This window comes from Cyprinodon tularosa, unplaced genomic scaffold (assembly GCF_016077235.1).
Source record: "Cyprinodon tularosa strain WSP-4 unplaced genomic scaffold, ASM1607723v1 ctg217, whole genome shotgun sequence".
NCBI lineage: Eukaryota > Metazoa > Chordata > Actinopteri > Cyprinodontiformes > Cyprinodontidae > Cyprinodon > Cyprinodon tularosa.
Genome location: NW_024038809.1, coordinates 577,450 through 605,343, shown reverse-complemented (window position 1 = coordinate 605,343; position 27,894 = coordinate 577,450). Strand labels below are relative to the sequence as shown.

Here is a 27,894-nt window from a genome sequence, read left to right as displayed (position 1 = left end):
TGTAGACACTGAACCAAATGCTTCTGATGCTTATGATTCAACCAATTCAGCAGTAGCCAGTTGCTCGGATGAATGTGAGGTCACTGCACCTCTGGACAGCATAGAAAATGAGCTGAATCTTTCTTCAACACCATCTTCAGTGACAACTCTACCTAGTGATCCCCCTAAATGGGCTGAGACCCTCACTGAGTCAATGAAGGAAGTTCTTATTCAAAGAGGTGCAAAATCATTTCACAACCGTCACAGCCATTATCCAGCTTCTGTGAGGAACAGTGGGCTAGGAGGCAAAACCCGATGCCTAAACAATGAACATTTTACTTCACACTTGCCCAATGGACAACGAGTACAAAGAGAGTGGCTGATGTACTCTCCCTCTACTGGTAATGTTTACTGCTTTGCATGCAAACTGTTTTCCCCAAAAACGCATTCTTTTGTGACAGGCTATTGATGCAGACCTGTTCAAACAGTTTCAGGCAGAGAGCAGCTATTGGAGGCAGGTGTTACAAAGAGTTGTTGCAGTCATTAAATTCCTTGCAGAAAGGGGCCTTGCATTTAGGGGTAAAAATGAATCGTTAGGGTCTCCTCTCAATGGGAACTACCTTGGTATTCTGGAGGTCCTGGCTGAATTTGATCCCTTTCTAAAGGATCACATCAGAAAGTTTGGGCAGATGGGTCGAGGTAATACCTCATATCTGTCCTCCACCATTTGTGAGGAATTCATTGAATTGATGGGTGCAAAAACCAAACAGGCTATAGCAGATGAACTGCAAGCAAGCAAATACTACTCTATCATTGTGGATTCAACCCCAGATTTATCTCATGTGGACCAATTGACATTCATATTCCGTTTTGTTAGCAAAGAGGGCAGTGTTGTTGAACGCTTTGTGGGTTTTGAGCCCATTACTAGCCATACAGGTGAAAGTTTGGCTAACTGTGTCATGTCTGTGTTGGAAAATCTAGGGTTAGAGCTGTCAAATTGCAGGGGGCAGGCTTATGATAATGCCAGCAACATGTCAGGGAGGTATAATGGGTTGCAGGCTCACTTAAAGAAAAGCAACCCATTAATACACTATATTCCATGTGCAGCTCACTCTTTGAATTTGGTGGGAGTCAACAGCATTGACAGATGTGGAAATGAAGTCTCTAAGTATTTTGACTTGATTCAGTCTATTTACAACTTCACAACTGCATCCACACACCGATGGGACAGGGTATTTGGCAATTCCAACATAGATCTCACACTTAAAGCTTTATCCAACACGCGTTGGAGTTGCCGTGCAGAATCTACCAAAGCACTGTGGCAGAACTACAGTAAAATAAAAGCAGCACTACAGGTTATTTCCACTGATGACACAGAGAAACGAGACACACGAACTGAAGCTGACAGTCTAGTGCGGAAGCTGGATTCACTTGAGATGGCCTTCATGGCAGGCTTTTGGGACACTGTTCTGTCCAGATTTCAGGCCACAAGTCTGCAACTTCAAAAAGCAGACATGGACCTTGGTACAGCAGTTAGATTGCTGGAATCTCTGCGCACCTTTGTTCTCTCCCAAAGAGATCTATTTGATCATTTTGAACGGAAAGCCTTGAACATGTTGGGTGGCACCCCATCTTACAGGGCTGAACGGACGAGGAAACGTAAAAAGTTTGCTGATGAATCAGCATCCCCAGATGTTGTGCTTGAGGGAAGGCAACTGTTTCAAATAGAGACATTTATTGCCTCTATTGATCAACTGAGTTCAAGCCTTAATCACCGTCTGGAGGCCTACAAACATCTGAACAATTTGTTCAGTGTCCTTTTCTCTTTGGATACAGAGTCCAATGCTTCAGTCCTTCACAAGGCCAAGATTCTCACTGAATCATACCCATCTGACCTCAATGAAAGTCTTGGACAGGAGCTTATACAGTTCAAATCTTTTATACAGCTCAACAACACTGATGAGGAGAGGACCCCTTCAGGACTGCTCAAAACAATAATACATTTTGGACTACAGCCTACGTTTCCTAATACATACATTGCGCTACAGATTTTTCTCACTCTACCGGTCAGTAACTGTGAGGGAGGACGCTCATTCTTTCTTTTGTCAAGAGTAAAAAATGAGCTGCACACAAGAATGACTCAGAAAAGATTAAATGCGTTATCTCTAATGGCAATTGAGAGTGAGCTGACAAGAGAGTTGGACTTCAATGATGTGGTGGATGATTTTGCAAAATTGAAAGCACGAAAGAAACCCCTTGCTTAAAGGTGCACTGTGTAAGATTTTTAGGTTATTTCCAGAATTCACCCATTCACTAATGTTAGGCTACCTCTTTTCATGAATACTTACCACCACCATAAAATTCTAACTTGGAGAATTGCACTTTCGCCATTTCTGGGAAGTGTCACCTGGATTGTGAAGATAGGATTGACTTTAGGCAGAAGCTTGGTGCTTTCTCTGGCAAACTGAATCTCAAGCTTCATTCTCTGCAGCTTTGCATTCTTGTGCAGACTTTCATCCACAAGGAACTTTTCAACTTCCCCACTATCGTGAAGGGGCCATCAAAAGATTTCAGTGTGTCCAGCATGTCTAGTCTCTTACTCTCCTTTCTTTGAGCCATCTCTTGTTTCTCATCTGCCCTACTCTCGAATTTTGCCTTCATGAATTTACTCCAGTTGAGTTCAACCTCCCTTTTTGCTTGTGCTGCTGCCTTGAAACCTCTGAAGCTCCTGGCACTTCTGTAAAATTATTGACCTATTGACTGCGTTCAGTGTGCCCAACTTCTTCAGTTTGTAGTCCACCTTGCCACATTGTCTCTCCATCCCAATGTTGTGCACAGGGGTGCCATCAATGTTACTAGCCTGTTCACTGACAGGGTCCATTGGGAAGGTCTCCTCATCCATCCTCTGCCTGGCCAGGACAGTCTTCAGACGGGGCAGCATGAGATCTGTCAGCTGCTTCACTTCATCCAAGTATTCGGCAGCCACGTCTGACACTGAGTTCAGGACATGTCCAGTGCCTGTCCAGCCACTATAGTATTCTTGGAAATGGGCTATCTTGACCTGCATGCAGCCCTTGTACCATGAACTGGCCTACACCTTTCTTTGTGGTGCTCTCCGATGCATGTTATCATTTTACCTTTCTCCTTCTCCTCAAGCTTAACCACAAATAGATACAGACTTTGAGCCTCAATTTGCTGCACAGCTGCCGTTATGCCAAAGTGTTTTCCTAAGATATTATTTTATTTTTAATGATAGAAGGGAGGAAAAGGGGGCAAAAATCATGTCCGATTTAGTTTTTTGGGTGGGGTGGGGGGTTTATTTCATGATAGCTACCAACTTCCAATACATAATATCTCTCAAATGACCCAATGCAGCATCACTGAAGTGGGCATAATCATTTTCCAAAATGTTTATTTTTAGGCCATTTATCCCCTCCCCCTGTGTCTGTGTGAAACCTGTGCTTGTCAGTGTCTGTGTGGTGTACCTAATAGTGTGTGTGCAGTATGTGCACTCTTCTGTACAGGAGAGTGTGCATGTCTGTTCACAGTATACAGTATTTCTTGCATAGTGGGTGCGTGTGTGTGCGCCCGCACGCGCGGGGGGTTGAGGGGCCAAGACCATGTCAGGCCCAGGGGGCCAAAATTTCTTAATCCGCCCCTGCCGCCATCAGAACGAGCGGTAGTTCACACATAACTAGACGGAGAGAAGTGCACTACAGACGGGGTAAATTTAGCCCTGGCTGCGGTTACCCTCGGAGGTCTGCTGGTCACTCTGGTCCGCTCAACGTCGGACTTTTTTTTTTTTTTTCGCACTAACTCTGTAAACAGGCCACACAGGGAGGCTTCAATGTATAATGTTATCGCCTCAAACGATTTCAAAACGTACTTTTGAAGAACAACAGCAGCAGAAAAGGGAATGTTTAACTTAACACTGTGAGCGCTGTCTGGAATCAAGCTGCGGACGCGGGGCATTCTGGGGAAGCGGTCAGTCTGAAGAACGCACAAGTCTGCTCTGATGCATGCTCGATAAAGAGGGCGGGGCGAGAACAACATCCGGGGATTTGATGCGTTCTCGATCTGGCGTTCTCGAGAATTGGAACGGTACTCGGGCTGAGGCTGATGACGTGTCACGAGCACACGAGAACGCTCAAGAACGCATATTGAGAAACGGCCTATGTCTCTGAAAGGGGGTCGTAAAGGGAATTGTTGGCCTGGATGCAGGGCCGGTTCTAGCCCTTTGGTTGCCCTAGGCGAGATTGAGTTTTGCCCCCCCCCCTCACTTTTGCCGTGCGAAATACCAGTACTGTTTTCAGCAACTGTTTAGTGCTTCATTGAGTTGTGTTTACAGTTCCACAAAGAGTGCTGTGCGGTGAATTGTGCCTACAGTTGTGCAAAGTGTGTGTTACAAAATTGCAAATTGAGTGCAAAGCAGTGTTTGTTCTTTTAGTTTTGTGAACTCAGTGAGTGGATTTGCTATAAGTATTAATAGTTTTAGAAATTGTGCTATAAGAATCAAGGTTGTGTTTAAGCATTCAGAAAAAACTGTAACTTAGCATGGAGTGATGCATAGACAAATACCAGAATAGGTTTCAGTACCTTTTCTTTTTTATTATTTTAAATAATTTATTACACACTCAAAGTTAGGACTGTGTAAAAACACTTTTAACCATCTGTAAGGACACTTAGGTAAAGTATAACTAAAAAACTGGATTGAATCAATGAATGAATTTATTTCAGACAATTAACAAATTTAACACACATTAAACAAATATTAAATAAATCAATTTCAGAAATTACCAAATAACAATAAAAAATAATAAATTTAAGAAATTCTTCAACCAAGGACTACATAAAAAAGTAATTGATAAACATTAAATTAAATTTTCTGTTCCAGTTCAATTAAATCATTTGAACATAAATAGAAATGAGATAAACAAAATTTTCCTCTAAATAAAATATATCAGGTACATTTAGCCTGATTTCTGACATTGATTAGTGATTAAAGAAAGGATTAACCCTCTACAAACAAAAGTGCTTTTATGAATACCATTACAAAATTAAAAGTTTGAAGTTCTTGTAGTTCTATCTATCAGTTGTTTCAGGTATTTCTATTCACCTTCAAAATTGGTGCAGCATTAAAATTTGACTCGTCTGGACTTCCTAATGGCAAATTCGTTGATGGTATCATCAAATGAGATTTTATTTGAGACCTCTTGGTTGATGCTCATCAGTGCAAGCCCATTTTGATGATTATTTGTACATCCCTTTTGAATACTCAATGCAGTAATCACTACAAAATATTTTATTTATATTAGTATCTTCTACCCATTCTCAAGCTAATAATATAGCACATAATTCTGCTGCATATATACTGAGAAAAAAATGCTGTCAACATACAAAAAAAATGTTTGAACTGTTAAAAGAAAAAATTTGTCCTACCATTCATCTAATCTCCAGGTGTTATGCCCAAAAGTGCTTGCCTGCCGAAATATGCATCCCCAGTCGCGGGAGCGCGCCTCGCTCTGTTGAACTGCATATTGACGAGGAAAACGGATTAAAATATGTTCAAACGAGCTTAGGTTCTTATCATAATGATATAAAAACGTTTAAAAATACCTCTCGTGGGAAAAAAGTTGTGGTTATTTGGCAGATTAATTTACAAAAGTACGGATTTTTTGAACAACATTAAATCCAAAGATTTTGACCATGGTACGGCTGATTTATTTGTTGTGGTCTCTTGCTATTTACACACAACACTAAACCGTGATAGCCGACGTGAGTTTGGAGTTTGCAAAGCTTTCTCTTAAGTGGAAAATCAAACGCGCATCTACACAGCACAGCGTTCCCAGACCAGTGAGATGCATAAACAAACAAAAAAATAAAAATACAATACAGTTCAGTAAAATACAGTTCTGTTTTATGCCTCATTCTTGTAAGTTTAAAATGTTCCAATGCTCCTGAATGCACCATAGCTTTCTGACGCGCAGCGAACGCATCTCACTGGTCTGTGAACGCTGTGCTGTGTAGATGCGCGTTTGATTTTCCACTTAAGAGAAAGCTTTGCAAACTCAAAACTCACGTCGGCTATCACGGTTTAGTGTTGTGTGTAAATAACAAGAGACCACAACAAATAAATCAGCCGTACCATGGTCAAAATCTTTGGATTTAATGTTGTTCAAAAAATCCGTACTTTTGTAAATTAATCTGCCAAATAACCACAACTTTTTTCCGACGAGAGGTATTTTTAAACGTTTTTATATCATTAATATAAGAACCTAAGCTCCATTGAACATATTTTAATCCGTTTTCCTCGTCGATATGCAGTTCAACAGAGCGAGGCGCGCTCCCGCGACTGGGGATGCATATTTCGGCAGGCATGCACTTTTGGTCATAACACCTGTTGACTTCCAATCTCCACTCATTGTCCGACTCGCTGTTGTTCGTCCGCTGCCTTCTCTTCATCTGAAACATCTGGGTCGAACATGTGAGGCTCCAGACACAAATATTCTTCCTCCGATACATCAGAATGGTCTCCTGGTAGGAATCGCTCGGTTGAAGTCGAAATTTTGCTTTCAGATTTCTCGTTTTGGCTATCGCATTTAGTGCAGTAGATCGCCATGAACGCTCCCGTTCTGAAGTCACGACTTCCGGGTTGGAGGGCGCTTGAAAAGTGATCAGAATCTTTTCCGATTTTCTCTTAAATGTGAAAAAATAAATAAAAAAACGGTGGTATATTTATTTGTTGCTATTTATATATACGTAAGGTTAAGTCAAACTGACGGACGCTTCATAACCGGTTTAATTCGCTTTTTTTTCTAATGGGCTCTATGCACAGCTCCACTACTTCCTGAATTTAAGGCAGCTCCTTTGTTTCCTGTCTTTCATTACTGGACGAACTGATTAATCCAGGTTTGTCTGGCCAGTTACTTAGGTCATACACACCTGGATTAATCAGTACATCCAATCATGAAAGACAGGAAACAAAGGAGCTGCCTTAAATTCAGGAAGTAGTGGAGCTGTGCATAGAGCCTATTCTATGATTAATGGGAAGTAAGCCTAAGGGCGACGCTAGAGGGCGCCCCCAACACATTTGTCACCCTAGGCAATTGCCTATCTCGCCTATAGCAATCGCCGGCCCTGCCTGGATGAATAGGCGAGATGTTCTGTCCCCCTATATGGGGGTTGAGATGATAGCGGGAAGGAATCAACTCCATCGCTGAATTGCAGGTTTTTATAAGCTGAAATCTGAGCCCCCCCCCCCCACACACACACTCTGTTTAAGGTTGTTTTTTCTTTAACATAGATGGCTTCCTTCACGCCCCTCTCAAACCACCTGCCTTCTTTGTCCAAACGTGAACATTCTGGTCCTCCAAAGAATGTCCTTTGTCCATCAGGTGTAGATGTACTGCAGAGTCTTGTCCAGAGGAGGGCGCGCTTCTGCGTTAGGCCTTTCGTCTGTGTAGAGGTTGTTTGGTTTCTCCAATATAAAGATCAGAGCATTCCTCACTTAATCCTAAAGACACCACGTCTTTAGGATGAACTAGTCTCTGTTTCAGGGTCTGTTTGGTTTGAAATTGTTTGAAATTTGGAGAAAATCCTCTTGATTTTTTCAGAGTCTCCAGCAACATATGGGGTGGAGATGTTTATGCATTTAATCTTCTCACCGTTATGTTCTGCTGCTTGTCTGTTAGATTTCCTGGCTGATTTTAAATGTGACTAAAGGCAAAGCGGAGGAGAACTACTGAGACACAAGCCTGGAAATAAGAATTTCAAGGTTTTTCACAGCAGGAAGGTTTTAATCTGGTGAAGAATTGGTGAATTGATATTAATACTTGACATTTATTAAAGAGCTTTATAAAAGCATCTCTCATGGGACACGCATTTCTTGACCATGTAGCTAAACTGGTGTTGATTGATGGTTGTAATGTCTGCATTTCTTCATGTTTAGTTTCTTAGAGAACTAGATTATCTGTAAATGTGAGGATTTGCTGCCACTGTTTGCATATTGCTCATTTTGCTTTGTGGCATTAAGGTAAGAGTGTTGCTGCTTGCGTCTCGTTGGCGTGTTTGCAGATAGTCTGACGAGCTGCCGAGCTGCTCGCCAACTGTTTTAAGCATCTGCTTCTCTTCCCCTTCCTGGAGGCATGAATTATCTGTTTATTTATTCAACAGTAGCGTTATTCTGGCAGCAGAGCCGCATTATGCAGGCAGCCCTCCTGCTGTTTACCAAAACCCGTCTTGCTTTTTATGGCTGTGCTGACTCGTAAACCTTCTGGGGCAAACTGTCGACCGAGTCGGCCGCCTTGGGACATGCTTACACATTAATAGAGAGATAAAGAGCTGCTTTCAGTTAAAGCTTGAACTGTGCCACCAGCAAACATTACACATGGAATGATAACCTACAGGTTTTTGTTTGGGGGGAATCATTTATTTTTTCTATAAACTACAGTCCGTTCCTCCAGGAACACACAAGAGAGTGCAATCACTGTTCTTATCAGGATCAGCACTGTCTTTACTGACTAATTCATCATTTACTCTAAACTTAAGTCCAGTCACAATCAGATATCCCTATCCACACTCTCACTTTATCTCTAAAGTCATCATTAAAATCCTTTCATTTAAATGATCTGTCATTCCAATGTTTATTCAGCAGATTGTTTCAGGTTCAACCTTTCAATGCTTGGCAGTTGAAAGGTATCTGTAACAGAATGTATTCAGCCTGAACGTCCTAATGATGGATCAGCTCATTATTTTGTGCATATAAGCACAAATCACCGTCACTAATATGGATTAATATCATGTAAGGATCTACAGTGAAGCTGTAAAGAAACCTATAGATGTTTAGAAAACATTTAACATTCAATTCATGGATAATCTAAAGAATACTTTGAAACTATTTTAAAATAAGTTTAGTTTTTTTTTTTTCCTAAAAGTAAACTGTATTTGTAGTTTACTTGTATCCTCTCTCCACTGAAAGTGATAAAAGTTCTTCAATCTCTAAGAATAACCAGCTTAGCGCTGATTCCCCCTTTAAAATCCCCTCGTCAGACTTAGTAGCTTTGAATGTCAGTGTATGAAAGGAACGTCATTCACATGAGGACCCTTGCATGTTCTACGTGTCTGAAAACATGTGTGTGTGAATCTATGTGCGTGGATCTATGTGTGAGAAACTTGTCAGGACCCATCCTGGTCTTGGAAGAGAAAGTGTCTCTTTTGGAGCATTGATCCTCTCTAACTTGCAAAATAGTTCACAGTTAAAGGAATAGTACACCCAAAAAATGATTAGCCTTCATTTTCTACTCACCCCCATGCTGAACAACACCCTGGAGTACTTTTTTGTACTATTCCTTTAAGAGAAGTCCATCAGGTTACCCTCTGTTACCATGGATATTTATTGATTCACTTCTTGGGAATCACATTCAGTCGGAGGATATATCTGAGTAGATCTGTTAAATGTTAAAGCTGTCTTCATGAAACTGATCAGATCATCTCTCTCCTTTCAGGTGTCCAGAGAGTCTCCGTCCAGACACTGTAAGACCGTGTTTGCTTCCCTGCAAAAGAGACTGCATGGTTACACCGTACAGTGACTGGAGCTCCTGCCCACCGACTTGTCAGAAAGGTAGTCAGACCAAAAAGTGCTTCACACGCTGCTACTAGAGCCAGACTCATCGGGTTCAACACAACAAGGAAAAGTCCGCTCAGCCAGGAATAATCAATGGATCATTATTTATACCTAAAACTAAAACATTCGCTGGGATTTAAAGATTTTAGCGTTAATCAGGTGAAAAAAAAGAAGCGGCCATTTTTGCCCAAATATAGTAGCCCCTCCCTCCTGCCATCTTCCAGCAGTGACGTCACGGTGCGGTAAGCCTAGCGCCATTCTCCCCGCTTTACATGCTAAATCAATGGGAACTACTAGACACATCTGCAATCAACAACAATTATTGAAGATTTCCAGAGGACTTCACCATTGAAATTCACCAGAGCTATAGTGAAACTGACAATGCCCACGTGCATGGCAGCTGGATGCTGGAATACATCGGGTAAAAGTGAAAAAAAAAGAGTTATTCCACCTTTCTGATTCCTGATCCTCCACGGACGGGTTGGTCGTTGGATCGCCAACTTGAAGAGGGAGGATTTGCCATCGAACTTCTGGCCAGGGAAAAAAACCGTAATATGTAGCCAACATTTGGAAGAAGAATGTTTTCAAGATGACTTGGATAATAGCGCGTTGTGACAAACACCAGATACAGCACTGGGACTTGATCAACAGCCGATACCGCACCGTGACGTCACTAACCAGTAGGTGGCAGTAGTGTTCTTTGACAAACATGGATGCCTCCAGTAAAGCACATTCACATGAAAATTACTCTGAATTAAAAACACTGATCATTTATTGAACAGGATGGAATCATTTCAAATTTAAAGAACTTTCAGAAGTTTGAATTCTGAATAGGGTTGGGAATTGAAAAGATTTTCACGATTCCGATTCCCTTTTCGATTCTATGAAACGATTCGATTCTTTATCGATTCTTTTTTCGATTCCAATTTGGGGAAAAAAGGAGAACAAACAGTTTGATTATCAGCATCAACTGTGTTTACTTAACTATTGCACAATCTTACAAAATCAACAAGATCAAGATGTCCACAGGAAATGTGAAACTGGAGTAACATCTGTGTTTAAATGAAAAATTAATACAAGAACAAACTTAATAACCAACAATGTCTAATAACAAATTATGGGATAATAACCTATTTTAAATAACAAAAAATACTAATTATAAAACAGTAGTAGGGAAAATTAACAGTTATTTTGCAGAAAGATGAGCATATCTGCTTTTTCTGGAAGGATACGGGATCTTTCAGGGCTTATGGTGTCTCCAGCCATGGAGGACACCCTCTCAGATGGGGTGGAGGAAGCCTGCACACAGAGGTAGTTTTCAGCCAGTCCAGATAGCAAGGGCAGCGTATCTTGCTTGTTCCACCACCACAGTGTGGCGCTATCCCTGCAGGGGATGGAGGGCAAGCTTTTATAGAGCTGGATTTCCTGATCTACCCTCTGGGCTAAGGAAAGACGGGGCTTTGATTTACAAAGTGACCGCAGCTCGTTGTCTTCCTCCTCGAATAGTTCTTCCAACTTGCGTAACTTGCGTAACTTACGTAACTTACGTAACGTACGTAAAAAAACGTGACGTAAGTCGTGCTCCCCAGAGCCGGCGCTCTAGGCTCTGGTGCTGCGGGAATCGAAAAAAGAATCGTTCAGCGAGCTGCCAAACGATGCCATGGAATCGGAAAATACGGAACCGGTTCTGAACAGGAACCGGTTTTCGATTCCCATCCCTAATTCTGAATATGAGCGACTTTTCCTTTAAAGTCTAAAACCTACAGAATCATTGGATAGCAACTACAATGCACCACGTTAACTACACCTAGTCTTTATTATGAGGTTCCTCGTCACACTGAATCTCCTGTTTTGCCCATTAAATCTTCATTTGTTATTATAACTTTACATGTGCTGTAGAACAGCATTACATTTCTCCCCTGCATTTACAGTAACTCCCAGTCAATACTATAGAGTTATAGAGTATTTTAATCCATCAGCCTCTGTGGATATTATGAAGAGCCAGGACTCTGTTTTTATGTTAACTGCCATTAGATGTTCTGGCTCCCCTCACTATTAACAGCACGACAAAAGATGAGGGAGGTATTATATACAATATGTGCCTAAAGCACCCTGGCAGTGTGTAGTCACTCAGGCTACGTTCACACTGCAGGCATTAATGCTCAATTTTCATTTTTTGTGAAATCTGATCTGGTTGTTTCACATATCCAAATATATGTGATCTCCTTTGTGAACTGTGTCACTATCCAATCTGTACCGGAAGCACGATCCGTACCATCCGCTCATCTACACAACCAGATATACATCCAGGTCGCCCTTGATTTTACTTTGTAAAAATACCTACATTACTTTTTTTCCCTCCCTAAAAATAAAATGCATACTAAATTATAATTTGTTAAAGGTTAATATTGTATTTCCTGAGAAAAAAATGCCTTAAAATCTGTTTTATCACTTGTTTGTGTCCGATCTGTACAGGAAATTACATCCTATGCTACTTCCAGGAGCTAAATTTTACGGCTTTGGATTTAAACATACATGTAGTCTTTTTGAGTTTTATTTTTTTCCTTTCGTGTTTAAATTATGATATATTGCATAATCTAAAGAAAGAAACAACAAGAATGCAGATAAACATGGTTTAATAATATTTAGCCAGACTTCTCGGATCATTTCTCAGAGAAGCGGTTTAATGGAGAAAAGGTAAAAAGTATCAAATTGTCTCAGAAAAGTCAAAAAATTTTTTAAAGATGTGTATTAGCATTCTTTATTGATCTAGGGATAGAAATAAGTACTTTTAATTACATTATTCATAGCAACCTGGATGAATATCTGCTGTGCAGATGTGCAAATGAGCTGATGGTACGGATCGGGTATTGACCAACTGCATTCATACAGTTTGTCTGTGCTGCATGTGCAGTAGAGAACGCAATGACATCACAAGGAGCAAGCGTGCCTTGTGCTTACGGAAGTAAACATGGATGGTAGTGCTGGAGTGCATCTAGCGATCTCTCATTTCTTCCCCAACCTCAGCCAGAGCATTAATAACTCCATCTATTCAATAAGGTTGAAAATAAAGACTGCCCTCTGCATCATCATCCGCCATGGTTGTTGGTTTTCTCCCTGCTTCTGTGCACCAAGATGCAAAACAATGACCTTTGTTGAGTATTAAAGGTATAGAGGACGATCTTTTATTTCTGGGTGGATCATCTAAATAAGTGGTAACTGTCAATCATTCTGGTGATGTGTTACGTAAGGCCGTCCTACGTGCTCGTCCCGTTAGCTATCTTTTTCTGCGCACTTTCAGGCATGTATCTGTGGTGAGCTAAGGTTTCAGACAGTCCTTGAAGCTCACCTTTTTCACCGCGATTCTTTGAAAATGGCCGAGGGTTGGAAGAGAAAAGTTGTCTACGAAGTTTATGAGAAGAAAAAAAAGGCCTCAGAGGCAGAAATATCCCAGAATGCTTTGCAAGGAGAGCTCTGGGATTTGCTGTCACAGTGGCCTAATCAAAAAGATGGCACAGGCACCGTGCAGTGGAGGAGGAGTTACGTGACCAACGGAGCAAAAAGTAATGATTATCTGTGTGTATGGTCAGTTAACTGACTGTCTTTTAAAAATATCCTCTGCACTACCTTTAATGACGTTCAGGTCTGATGAATGCGACCTGGCCGTTCAGACACAGGTTGCATTTGAAAAGATCAGATTTATATCGGATTCAGGAAAATATCAGATCCAGATCACATATGAGCAAAAGAATCACTTCAGGCTGCTGTGTAAACGTAGCAAGTGACCTGTTAGGGTTGTTAAGTTTCCCCAACTTTAACCTATAAAGAATGAAACAAAGACAGTGTAAGATTTTTCCTGACCGTGCTCTGCAAAGCAGAAGATATACAGAGCTTTAGGATTACTCTGTGCATCTTCGTCTTGCTCTACGCTTGCAGGCTTATTTATTGAACAGTCAACACATTACAACAGCAGGCGTTAGTTTCGATTACGCAGTCTCTTAGACATAGCATGAACTTTTAAGATAGGGAACTTGTCTGGTTTCAGTATACGCTTTTAAAAAAGGTGTCAGGGTTCATGAACCTTTAACTTCTGTGGTTCTTAAATGAAAAACAAGAACTTCTGTGTTTCTCAAATGAAAAACAGGAAAGCATTCTCGCAAAACATTTGACCGTCTTATGACCTGCATACAGTATTTCCACTGATGAGAGTAACATAGCAAAACAAATGATTAAAAACAATATAAAAGATATAAATGAACAAAATTATAAAAAACAACAGAAATCATAAAACAAAAGATATCATAATAACTCAAACAGACCCAAATCCAATTCTTTTCCCTTCTTCCTCTGGCTTGTGACGTCATTGCATCCGCTACTGCACATGAGGGACACTTGTGCTGTAAGCATGCAGTTCACAATGTGAACGGCAATGCAAATAAAAATCGGATTTCACAAAAAAAAGAATCGAAATTGAGCATTTAGGCCTGCAGTGTGAACGTAGCCTTACTCATCCATGAACACACATGTCCCAAAGGGCCTGTAGTGCTGCACCGTCATTACATTACATTATATATATATATATATATATATATATATATATATATATATATATATATATATATATATAAATTTATAAATATACACAGCCTAAGGTTCATTATATATGCTTTTCATATTAAAGTGTTGCTCTGTGTTTTTTTTCTAGGTAGTAAAGCTAAAAGTAAACAACACAGGAAGCGACTGATCATCCAGTTACCTGCTAATGGAGGACAAGACTGTCCTGAAATCATGACCCAAGAAAGAGAATGTGAATCAATGTCTCTTTGTCAAGGATACAGGTATATTCTCTGACAGACATAAAGTATTCAACCCCTTGAGCTTTTTGCCTTTTGCCTCATTTCCCATTTCAAACATAAAGATAGAAAGTTGTATTTTTTTTTGTGAAGAATCAACAACCAGTGGGACACATCATCAAGTGGAAACAAATTTATTGGATATTTTAAACTTTTTAACAGATTAAAAACTGAAGAGTTGGGTGTGCAAAAGTAATGGGCTCCTTTAGTTTCAGTGCATCAAACTCTCTCCAGAAGTTCAGTGAGGATCTCTGAATGATCACTGTTGACCTAAACGACTGATGATGATCAGTAGAATCCACCATCTGTATAAATGCTGCTGCTCTGTGATCGTCTCAGAGGTCTGTTTAAGGCGCAGAGAGCATCGTGAAGAACAAGGAACACACCAGGCAGGTCCCAAATGCTGTAGAGGAGAAGTTTAAAGCCAGATTCGGATAGAGAAAGATTTCCCAGCTTTAAACATTCAAAGGAAAACTGAGCAGCGATAATATTAAAACAGAAGGAGTATCAGACCACTGGGAATCTACAGAGACCCGGCCGTCCATCTAAACTTTCAGCTCAAACAATTCAATTCAGTTTATTTCTATAGCGCCAATCCACAACACGTCATCTCAAGGTAATTTACAGTTCTCCAGTCAGACTGATTCAATGTTTTCTAATGAAAACCAGCTGATTGCATCGACTCATTGACTCGAATGCAATCCCTCACACTAAGCATGATTGTAGCGACAGTGGAGAGGAAAAACTCCCTTTGAACAGGAAGAAACCTCCAGCAGAACCAGGCTCAGTGTGAGCGGCCATCTGCCGAGGCCGACTGGGGTTCAAGGAGACAGAAGCAGACATAGAAAAAGAAGCATAGATACAAAAGGCAACTGTCAACCAGCTCCACAGGCGGCCCCGTCCAGGAAACACACAGCCAGGCAGACGAGCTCCGAGCCAGCTCCCATGTCAGAGGATGAAGAGAGCACATCCAGTTAGTCACAGTCAGAGAAACAGGACTACACTGGAAAACAGGCAGATACTCAACATCTATAAACATCAACAAGGAGTAAACTGATCAGAGATGCAGCCCAGAGGCCCATGATCCCTCTGGATGAACTAAAGAGATCCACAGCTGAGGATGGAGAATCAGTCGTATGCTGCACACATTTGGCCTTTATGGAAGGAAGACGATTCTGAAAAATATCCATTAAAAGTCTGGTTTCAGGTTTTGCACAAGTCACCTTGGAGACACAGCAAACGTGGAAGAAGGAGCTCTGGTCGTCATCACCCTGAACACACCATCCCCACTGTCAAACATGGTGGTGGCAGCGTCATGGTGTTGGCCTGCTTTTCTTCAGCAGGGACAGGAAAGATGGTTGAAATTGATGAGAAGATGGATGGAGCCAAATACAGGAGCATTCTGGAAGAAAACCAAATCACAAATAATCATATCCAGGGGTTAGAATGGCCTAGTTAAAGTCCAGACCTGAAAACATAATTTAGCTCCTGCTGTTTGAAGGAAGAATGGGTCAAAATGTCCCTCGATGAGCAGAACTGATAGAGACAAACCCCAAAGAAATCTGCAGCTCTGATCGCAGCAAAAGGTGGTGCTACAAAGTATCAACTCAAAGGGCAGTTCTTTTATTTGTTAAAAAAAAATTTACTTACAAAATCATTTCATGATTGTGTCCTACTTGCTATTGATTATTCACAAAGAATCAGAATTTCCTATCTTTATTTCTGAAACCTGAAATGTGGCAAAAGGTGGAAAAGTTCAAGGTGGGTGAATACTTTTGTACTTTCCTCTTCTTTGTTAGATGAGTCATCAGTGACCCAGCTTGTATGTTGTAGAACATAATGAAGAGTATTGATGTGTAGTAACTGATCTGCGTAGCTTTCCTCCGATGGTTTCATGATATCAGATCATGTTACGTCACAGAGGCAGACAGCAGCCAGAGGAGCCAATACTGGAAACATCAACAGCCGGACGAAGCCACTCTTATTGCTCACATTAACTCAGAGAATACGATGGTAACATTTTACAAAACCAGCATTTACAAATGGTTAATAGCCCATTTATAAGGGAGTGGTGGCCTAGTGGCTAGGGCATAGAGCCTGGAATATAGAACTTCTGAGTTTAAGCCCCACTCCCACAGACTGCCACTCTGGGTCCCTGAGCAAGACCCATAACCCCACACTGCTCCCTGGGTGCTGCACAATGGGAGCTAGTTGCTCTATACTTGTGACAGTGGAATGACAATAAAAAAAAATAAAAAGAAAACAAAAACAAAAAAAGATTAATGATGAACAGAGATTTTACCAATGTTTGACAATCATTTATAAACAGCATCTGAACCATTTATAAAGAGTAAGCAGATCAAATTCCCCATAACGCTAACATCAGTAGACCTAAGATCTGAAACTGACCTTTATTTTTTATTTAATTCGTTAATAATACCGCCTATAAAGTTTAAGATGTTGTTTCTAACTGAATCAAACATTAATCAACTGTAATCTGTAAATCATTTATAATGTTTTGATGGTTATTGTAAAGTGTAACCAATAAAACATTTATCTGCTTCCTTCTATTCTTTAACTTTCCTCCTCGGCAGATGGAAAACCCATAAGTGGCGAAGATGTCAGCTGGTCCCGTGGTCCGTACGACAGAACGCGCCTGGAGCTCAGGAGACCTGTGGACCAGGCTTACAGTTCCGCGGTGAGCACAGCTGCACACAACAAAATATTTACATCCTCTGCAGCTAACCAGCAGCTAACCAGCAGCTAACCAGCAGTTAACCAGCAGTTAACCAGCAGCTCACCAGCAGCTCATCAGCAGTTAACCAGCAGTTAACCAGCAGCTAACCAGCAGTTAACCAGCAGCTCATCAGCAGTTAACCAGCAGCTAACCAGCAGCTCACCAGCAGCTAACCAGCAGCCAACCAGCTGACAGAAACAGGGGATCATTCTTACGAATAGTTTTCAGGATCTATATCAGTCCTTTAATCCATTGTTCAGTTTTATTTTTGCATTTATATTTCTGTAACCATTCTGTTTGATTACTTTCTATAATATAAATCCTGCTTTTTACGACTTTAAGTCTTGCAAACTTTAATTATTTAACGTTACATTTGAGAACAGATAAACATTTCATGTAGAATATAGACCCAGATGATTCCTGTTCAGGTTTAGTGGTATTAATGAGGTTTTCTTTAATTCAATAAAAACTCAAATGTGATGTTAAAAAGCACAGAAATGTATGTTGATCGAATGGTTGATAGATTAAGAATGTTTTACATGAATTAAATAATATAATATGTGAAAAATAAAAGCAGCATAAAAGCAAGTAAAGAAAAAACCTGATAAAATAAAATCTAAATATTCTTTAGTTTATATTTGATGATATAAACAGCACAAGCCTGTAGAGTACAATATGCCACTTAATGATGCAACTGGAGCACTAATAGTAAAAATATATCCATAGCTATTTGTATTTATGTAAATTATGCTGAAGTCAACAGGAATCCATTTTAAACTGACTTTATTATTGGAAAAAACAAACTGCTTTTGATATCCAGATGTCAAAAAACCTAAAAAATTGTGATATCACTACTTTGATGCATTGCTTCCAGTTACTCCAGCCAGGTGGCATGCTGGAAATCTGACCCTCATGAGAAGAGAGCCTCTGAATGACCAACGTCTGTGAATAATACAAAAAAAAAATCTTTGAATCTATGACTGAGTTTTTAGTTTTTATATGATGGAATAAACACTACTTTTTTTCTTTTACTTTATAATCAATTTTTGAAAGTTTTTGTATTTTTTTAAATATAATAATAGATATTATATCTATTATTACATCTATTATTATTTTATAATAATAATAATAATAGATGTATATTGTAGTCTTGTATGCTTTTATTGCCTGCTTGCTTTTCCACTCACACAGCTGATTTATCCCACTGTGGGAGAACAAAGGGCCACTCTATTATACAGGTGCTGGTCATAAAATTAGAATATCATGAAAAAGTAGATTGATTTCAGTAATTCCATTTAAAAAGTGAAACTTGTATATTATATTCATACATTACATACAAACTCATATATTTCAGATGTTTATTTTGTTTAATTTTGATGATTACAAATGACAACAAATGAAAATCTCAAATTCATCATATCAGAAAATTAGAATATTACTGAAGACCAATAAAAACAAAGGATTTATAGAAATGTTGGCCAACTGAAAAGTATGAACATGAAAAGTATGAGCATGTACAGCACTCAGTATTTAGTTGGGCCTCCTTTGGCCTGTATTACTGCAGCAATGCGGCGTGGCATGGAGTCGATCAGTCTGTGGCACTGCTCAGGTGTTATGATAGCCCAGGTTGCTCTAATAGTGGCTTTTAGCTCTTCTGAATTGTTGGGTCTGGTGTATTGCATCTTCTTCTTCACAATACCCCATAGATTTTCTATGGGGTTAAGGTCAGGAGAGTTTGCTGGCCAATTAAGAACAGGGATACCATGGTCCTTCAACCAGGTACTGGTAGCTTTGGCACTGTGTGCAGGTGCCAAGTCCTGTTGGAAAATGAAATCTGCATCTCCAAAAAGTTGGTCAGCTGCAGGAAGCATGAAGTGCTCTAAAACTTCCTGGTATGTGGCTGCGTTGACCCTGGACCTCAGAAAACACAATGGACCAACACCAGCAGATGACATGGCACCCCAAACCATCACTGACTGTGGAAACTTTACACTGGACTTCAAGCAACGTGGATGAAGTGCCTCTCTTCTTTTCCTCCAGACTCTGGGACCTTGATTTCCAAAGGAAATGCTAAATTTACTTTCATCAGAGAACATGACTTTGGACCACTCACCAGCAGTCCAGTCCTGTTTCTCTTTAGCCCAGGCAAGACGCTTCTGACGCTGTCTGTGGTTCAAGAGTGGCTTGACACAAGGAATGCGACAGCAGAAACCCATGTCTTTCATACGTCTGTGTGTGGTGGTTCTTGAAGCACTCACTCCAGCTGCAGTCCACTCTTTGTGAATCTCCCCCACATTTTTGAATGGGTTTTGTTTCACAATCCTCTCCAGGGTGCGGTTATCTCTCTTGCTTGTACACTTTTTTCGACCACATCTTTTCCTTCCCTTCGCCTCTCTATTAATGTGCTTGGACACTGAGCTCTGTGAACAGCCAGCCTCTTTAGCGATGACCTTTTGTGTCTTGCCCTCCTTGTGCAAGGTGTCGATGGTCGTCTTTTGGACAACTGTCAAGTCAGCAGTCTTCCCCATGATTGTGTAGCCTATAGAACTAGACTGAAAGACCATTTAAAGGCTTTTGCAGGTGGTTTGAGTTAATTAGCTGATTAGAGTGTGGCACCAGGGGCCATCAATTTTGAACCTTTTCACAATATTCTAATTTTCTGATATGATGAATTTGAGATTTTCATTTGTTGTCATTTGTAATCATCAAAATTAAACAAAATAAACATCTGAAATATATGAGTTTGTATGTAATGTATGAATATAATATACAAGTTTCACTTTTTAAATGGAATTACTGAAATCAATCTACTTTTTCATGATATTCTAATTTTATGACCAGCACCTGTATGTTGAGAAACTTTATGAAGTCCTGAAAGTAAAAAAAATTGGGTGTTGAGAATTCTGAGATCACCTATTTAACTCTAAATGGAGTATTTACAAATATACTGAGTGTAAATCAACTCAAATGTTGGAGTTAATAATGAGTGTCAAATTGGACAACAGTGCAGAGTAACTTTACTCTATATGTTGTCGATCACCCTCCAGTCTCTGAGAGGTCGTCTTGATTTTAACACTAATATGAGTAAAATTAACTCTCAAAATCTGACAATAGCTGTAGAGTAAATATTACACTTATTTGGAGCAGGAATACATGTTATCTGAAACAGAGGTGTTGAGAATTCTGAGATCACCTATTTAACTCTAAATGGAGTATTTACAAATATACTGAGTGTAAATCAACTCAAGTGTTGGAGTTAATAGTGAGTGTCAAATTGGACAACAATGCAGAGTAACTTTACTCTATATGGTGTCGATCACCCTCCAGTCTCTGAGAGGTCTTCTTGATTTTACCACTAATATGAGTAAAATTAACTCTCAAAATCTGACACTAGCTATAGAGTAAATATTACACTTATTTGGAGCAGGAATAAATGTTATCTGAAGCAGATTTATATTCACCTCTGTAGGTGTTACACATGATTTTTTTCCCCCCACAAAGTTCCCCAATACTTTAGTTTACGCTTGAAGACTTTTTATACAGATGTTCTAGTTGCAGGAGATCCTTTTTCAATTAAATAGTTCGTAAAAAACAACAGCGCGATGCAAAGACAGTGAAACGTCTTCCTATTTGCCTAATATGGGTGTTTTTTCACTGAGGTCTAATTTTTGTCAGGAAACGAACACGTGATGCAAAAATAGATGGACGGAAAGGCAGCTGCTCCATGGCATAAATGGATTAAGGACTAAAACATCTACTTAAGTTTCATGCAGACAATGACCATTATACGGTGCCAATGATGAGCATCCTGCTCCTCCATCTTCAGAGGCTCTTAGGGTTATGCACCATTACTGGTAACAAAATCCTCTGAGTCTGAATGAGCTCAGTAAGAGCTCTTTGCTTTTCATCCACTCTCACCATAAAACAATACTGTGGCACCTTTTTCCATCACAGATGATAAAGAGAAGACCTACAGTATCTGAATGTTTTACAGGCTGTAAACTCAGCCTTAAACGACCACATTTACCTCATCATCTCATTATTACAGAGTGGCGCAAGAAGCAATACCTTTGAACTGTGTATGAGGAGATGACCTACAGGAGATAAAATCAGTTCCTTTCCTTTACAGAGAGACATGACTAAACTATACAGCTGCAGAAAAAGGTATCATGCGTTTTATTCTTTAGTTTATGGGGAAGTCTAAAAGTCAGTCACTGATGATAGCAAAGACCTTTCTATGGGGCAGGATTACTTTCTAATTACAGAGAGATTTCAGCTTTCCATGCCTGTCTGCAGCTCCCTTTCTTCACGTGTTCAATACTTTTTCCCTGTGCCATTACACTTTATTACACATGTATTAATTTCTTGACATCTATGTTTTGATTTCTTTGTATGTGTGGATTTAAACTTAACGACATTTGGTGAATAGCCTTTACATTTTGATAAAAATGAAAACATTTTTAGGGCGCTGCTTTCTAAATCCTATGCCAGGGTGCTGGAGAGGAGAGTCCAGCTGATTGTCGAACCTCGGCTGCAGGAGGAGCAGTGTGGTTTTCGTCCTGGCCGTGGAACAGTGGATCAGCTCTACACCCTCTGCAGGGTGCTTGAGGGTTCTTGGGAGTTTGCCCAACCAGTCCACATGTGTTTTGTGGACTTGGAGAAAGCATTCGACCGTGTCCCTCGTGCTGCCCTGTGGGGGGTGCTCCAGGAGTATGGAGTCGGGGGCCCTTTATTAAGGGCCATCCGTTCTCTGTACAAGCGGAGCAGGAGTCTGGTTCGCATTGGCGGCATTAAGTCGGACCTGTTCCCAGTGCATGTTGGACTCCGACAGGGCTGCCCTCTGTCACCGGTCCTGTTCATAACTTTTATGGACAGGACTTCTAGGCGCAGCCAAGGACCGGAGGGGGTCTGGTTTGGGGACCAGTGGATCTCGTACCTGCTTTTTGCGGATGACGTAGTTCTGCTGGCTCCCTCCTGCCAAGACCTACAGCGTGCGCTGGGGCGGTTGGCAGCCGAGTGTGAAGCGCCCGGGATGAGAATCAGCTCCTCCAAGTCCGAGGCCATGGTTCTCCACCGGAAAAAGGTGGCTTGTCCCCTTCAGGTTGGAGGAGAGTCCCTGCCTCAAGTGGAGGAGTTCAAGTATCTTGGGGTCCTGTTCACGAGTGAGGGAAGAATGGAGCGGGAGATCGATAGACGGATCGGTGCGGCTGCTGCAATAATGCGGACGCTGCACCGGTCTGTCGTGGTGAAGAGAGAGCTGAGCGAAAAGGCAAAGCTCTCAATTTACCGGTCGGTCTACGTTCCTACCCTCACCTATGGTCATGAAATCGGGATCATGACCGAAAGAAGGAGATCCTGGATACAAGCGGCTGAAATGAGCTTCCTCCGCAGGGTGGCTGGGCTCTCCCTTAGAGATAGGGTGAGGAGCTCGGTCATTCAGGAGAGGCTCAGTGTAGAGCCGGTTCTCCTCCACATCGAGAGGAGTCAGTTGAGGTGGCTCAGACATCTTCTTCGGATGCCCCCTGGACGCCTCCCTCGGGAGGTGTTCCAGGCACGTCCCACTGGGAGGAGGCCCAGGGGACGACCCAGGACACGCTGGAGAGACTATGTCTCTTGGCTGGCCTGGGAGCACCTAGGGCTTCCCCCAGCAGAGCTGGAGGAGGTGTCTGCGGAGAGGGAAGTCTGGGAGTCTCTGCTTAGTCTGCTGCCCCTGCGACCCGGTTACGGATAAAGCGGGAGATGATGAGTACGAGTACGAGCTTTCTAAATCCATCTAAATCTATTATGTTCAAAAAGCACATTTAAAAAGAAAAAAAAGGTCATTAACCAAACTGCAGCCAGAAGTGGAGCAGGTCAAACCATCAAAGGTGCCAAAAGTGTACTGAAACACTATGGTAAAAGTAAAAGCACCAGTTGAAGTACTTTACTACGTTAAAAGTTTAAAAAGTACTGGTTCTGACAGTACTCAAGGAGAAAAGTAAAATGATTTTTACAATAAATCACTAAAAACTGCAATAATAACTCTATTCTTTGAAAATATTTCTATGCACAGAAAATAGCTTCATTTTCCATTTTGCTCATTATGTCAGTAGAGAGAGAGCATATAAATAACTGACATGGTTTAGTTTTGTTTAAAATGAAAATGTTAGCCTGGATAATGTAGATTTTACTGAACAGAAGTCATGCAAAGCAGCCACGTACTAAATCTAGTACGTAACAAAGGGGGGATAAACATAATCAGTGTTTTTCTGTTGACCCACTGAACACATTCTCTCTGCACTCTTGATTTTCCCTATTTGGTTGCAGCTGCTGTTTAAAGTCATCATCTATATGAACAGAAGTAGAAGTAAGACAGAAGTAGATAGAAGTAGAAAGTAAGGGGTAGAGAATATAGATATCTGTGTTCAAAAGTAGAGAGTAAAAGTAAAACATGCTCAGAAATCCAAATACTGAAGTAAAGTACAGACGCCTCAAAAATCCAAAAGTACAGTAAACAAGCATTTATTCTTATTTAAAAATAAAAGGAATAGAATAAAAGAGAAACGACAAAAACTCAACTCACATTGTTCCAAACATTACAGACAATAGTTTTGTTTTTAAGAAAGAGTAAAAACCAGTTATAAGAGAAGACCTCACTAATGACAGCTAGTTACATCTGATAAAGCTTCTGAGTTTGGTCCAGTTTTATGTAAAACCAATTGGATCAATCTATACTTTTTACTTAACCTAAGAATCGTCCTTTGAAACTCTCAATTTTCTCTCCACAGCCGTTTCTTGCCGAAAGCTAGATGGCGGTCAAGCGGACATCGAGGCTTGCCTTCAGCTTGGCACCCCCATGCCGCCCCTCACCCAGCTGTGCCACCTTCCCTGTCAGGATGACTGTCAGCTCAGTAACTGGTCCAAGTTTTCTACCTGCACAGCAGACTGCGTAGGCGTCAGGACCCGCAAGAGGATACTAGTAGGTTAGTACAATGTTCTAGATTGGATACAGCTGAAACCACCTATTTATGGCCTTTACTGAAATAAAAGAGATATAATCTTTACTTCCAAACCACTGAACTTAAATCAGAGTAAATGTTTCCTGATTGAGGTCATCTAGGTTTATTCATGACTTTTCTAATTGGAAAAAGACAGAATAGTAGGAAAGAGAATCGTGTTGATGTGTCTTTGAGGTTTCCCTCATTGTCCAGTTTGCAAGGGGCATCATCATGATAATGATAAAGTTTGGTAGGCTGACTGAGCCATAAGAGACAGTACCTTTGGACTGGCATGATGGGGTAGAGGCTTTGTTCCACCTATAGGGGATCACCGTTCTCAGCCTTCCAGGAATGACATTGCCATTGTGTTGTAGAGGAGAGTCCAGCTGATGGTTGAACCTTGTCTTCAGGTGGACCAGGTCTACACCTGCTACAGGGTGTAGACTAGTCCCTCATGGTTCCCTGTTGAAGAGGATCAGGAGGATGTTTCACACCATGACATTGAGGCAGACCTCTGCCCAGAACATACTGGACTAAGCTTTATGGCCTGGGTTTCTAGGCCCAGCCATAAGAGATCTCGATTCTGCTTCCCATTATCTGACACTAGACCTATACAAGATTAGCCCTGATCATTCTTCCTTTTGACGTTTTCCTTCTACAGTAGTAGCCATTCCAAATGTCCCCACTTTCCTTGATGGGCCCTTGGCTGGTCCCCTGAAATCCCTTTTCAAACAGCATCTTTGTACCGATGATTCGTGATTCATTAAGATCTAAAGAGAAGCGTAATCTCCCGGTCAGACCCTCTAATTCAGTGAAAGGGTGAAGTCAGAGTAAAAAAATATGCAAGAGGGTGTCACTCCAGTAGCTGGAAGTTGGAAGGGATTTCTCTTGGAGTTGGAGGGGGGTAGGCTGCCATTCGGCTGGTGTTTGACTGGGAAAGGCCATTTTGAAAAGCTGCTACTGTAAGTTATCTAAAATCAAATCGCAGAAACATTTGCTGTGTTTCTTTATATCTGGTAACATCTGGTTTCACTTTTTGTACGTATTGTTCCTGTTATTCATTACTCTCATGTTATTGTTCAGGAAAAAGTAAAAAGCGTGACCAATGCAAAAACAACCAGCTGTTTCCTCTGAGCGAGACCCAGTACTGCCCATGCAACAAGTACAACGCTCAGCCGGTGGGCAACTGGTCCGACTGCGTCCTGCCTGAGGGCAGTCGCATGGAGAGCCAGCTTGGCATGAGGGTCCAAGGAGACATCAAGGAGTGTGGCCAAGGATACCGCTACCAAGCCATGGTGTGCTACGACCAGGACAACCGCATAGTGGAAACGTCTCGCTGCAACAGTCATGGTGGGTTTTTCTGTGGATAAGCTTCCAAGACAAAACTAAGGCTGCGTCTGAACGTCCGCCCTAACCCCTAAATCCCTGCATTACTATATAAAGCGGGGACTATATAGTGGGCTTTATAGTAAACTCAGTTGTATGACACTTCAGACAGATGATCACTACTTCTCACAAACAGTTGGTCACGTAACTCCTCCTCCCTGCACTATTTTTATTAGTCACGGCTACAACAAATCCCATTATGCTTTTCAAGGAGAAAAAATCTGGGATATATCTGCTCATCCTGTGACCATGGATGGTCACCACTTTTCCAGGTACATTGTGGGAAATTTCGAGTCCACTTCTTTTTCATCCACTAGATGTTCTGACACTACATAGTGGCCCTACATAGTGTCCGAACAGACGTTGGCCCTATATAGTGATTGGGGCGGACGTTCAGACACAGCCAGAGTGACCCGGTCTATACCATGATTTAAACATGTCTGATGTGTGTATTGTGTAAAAATAGGAGTGTAAAGATTAACCACTTTATTCTAATTTATGGGTAGAATAGAATAGAAATAACCTTTATCGTCCCACAGTGGGGAAATTCAGGTGTACCAGCATCAAAGGGAAAGAAAAATGGGAGCATGCAGATACATTGGAAGGTAAAGAATATTAAAACAGAAAAATAAAATAAAAAACTTAGAATGAGAGCCAGTTAATTAAGGTCAAATTACACCATAAGAACGATAGTATGGTTATTCAATATATAGTCAGTCCATCACAGAGACACGCAAAGAGTAACAGCAGCTCACACCTAAGGGCAATTTGGAATGTCCAATCAACCTAACATGCAGGTGTTTGGACTGTGAGAGAAATCCAGAGAACCCAGAGTAAATCCATGCAGGGTTCGGGGGCCCGGAGTAGGGGTTTCGCGTGTACTTGAACCCACAACCTTTTTGCTGTGAGGCAATGGTGCTAACCACCATGCCATTGAGCCACAAGTGCTTCTAACATTGCATATACATTTATGGGTCTTAACAACAATAAGAAATACCAAGTTCGGTCCATTTATCAGTATCTGTGGTGGTGGAATCAAACCCATTTCATAAAAGAAAGATGAAAGTAGCTTTTATTACATACTCTTCTTCCGACGCCATTACTGATGTAAAATTTGATTTTTCTCACCACTGATTTCAACTGTTTGGAAAAAAAACTGCAGCAGGTTAATTTATTTTATATTCCTGTAACAAAAAATAAATACAAATACATTTTATTAATTCTATTGACATCATTATGACTTTTTATGTGTCCTGTCTGGCAATGTGGCAATAAGACTAATTGTCTTGATGCCAAAAAGAGCCCAACAGATTTTCCGCTTGATTTATGCTACTAAATAGCTTTATTATAATTATGCTGGGAGTATTACAGATTATATGGACACTGCGATGTAAATAGAACAGGAAAGGAAAAACAGAAATAAAAGGAGAAAAGATGAAAGAAAGAGGAGATAAAAGGGAGTTAATGATAAAACGATATGTTATCTTTATTGATACAGCTCAACATTACAGCTATTACCCAGTGGCGCCACCAGGGGGTGGCCTTGCCACCCTGTGCAATGCCCTGGCTACCCCACTGGCTACCCAACTAGCCACACCCCTGGCCAGTAGGGTTGGGAATTGAAAAGATTTTCACGATTCCGATTCCCTTTTCGATTCTATGAAACGATTCGATTCTTTATCGATTCTTTTTTCGATTCCAATTTGGGGGGAAAAGGAGAACAAACAGTTTGATTATCAGAATCAACTTTGTTTACTTAACTATTGCACAATCTTACAAACTCAACAAGATCAAGATGTCCACAGGAAATGTGAAACTGGAGTAACATCTGTGTTTAAATGAAAAATGAATACAAGAACAAACTTAATAACCAACAATGTCTAATAACAAATGATGGGATAATAACCTATTTTAAATAACAAAAAATACTAATTATAAAACAGTAGTAGGGAAAATTAACAGTTCTTTGCAGAAAGATGAGCATATCTGCTTTTCTGGAAGGATACGGGATCTTTCAGGGCTTATGGTGTCTCCAGCCATGGAGAACACCCTCTCAGATGGGGTGCAGGAAGCCTGCACACAGAGGTAGTTTTCAGCCAGTCCAGATAGCAAGGGCAGCGTATCTTGCTTGTTCCACCACCACAGTGTGGCGCTATCCCTGCAGGGGATGGAGGGCAAGCTTTTATAGAGCTGGATTTCCTGATCTACCGTCTGGGCTAAGGAAAGTCGGGACTTTGATTCACAAAGTGACCGCAGCTCGTTGTCTTCCTCCTCGAATAGTTCTTCCAACTTGCGTAACTTGCGTAACTTACGTAAAAAACGTGACGTAAGTCGTGCTCC

The 27,894-nt window shown here is 40.9% G+C and overlaps 1 protein-coding gene across 2 annotated transcripts in view; it reads left to right on the top strand.

Moving 5' to 3' along the window:
• The window catches only part of thsd7aa (thrombospondin, type I, domain containing 7Aa), a 214,236-nt gene that overhangs the window by 140,610 nt on the left and 45,732 nt on the right, over positions 1-27,894 (top strand). For both annotated transcript variants that reach the window (XM_038285906.1, XM_038285905.1), the window contains exons 9-13: positions 9,483-9,598; positions 14,307-14,439; positions 17,049-17,152; positions 23,959-24,153; positions 25,252-25,518. In XM_038285906.1, the coding sequence (XP_038141834.1) occupies positions 9,483-9,598; positions 14,307-14,439; positions 17,049-17,152; positions 23,959-24,153; positions 25,252-25,518 (815 nt within the window). The remainder of the gene's footprint in view (positions 1-9,482; positions 9,599-14,306; positions 14,440-17,048; positions 17,153-23,958; positions 24,154-25,251; positions 25,519-27,894) is intronic.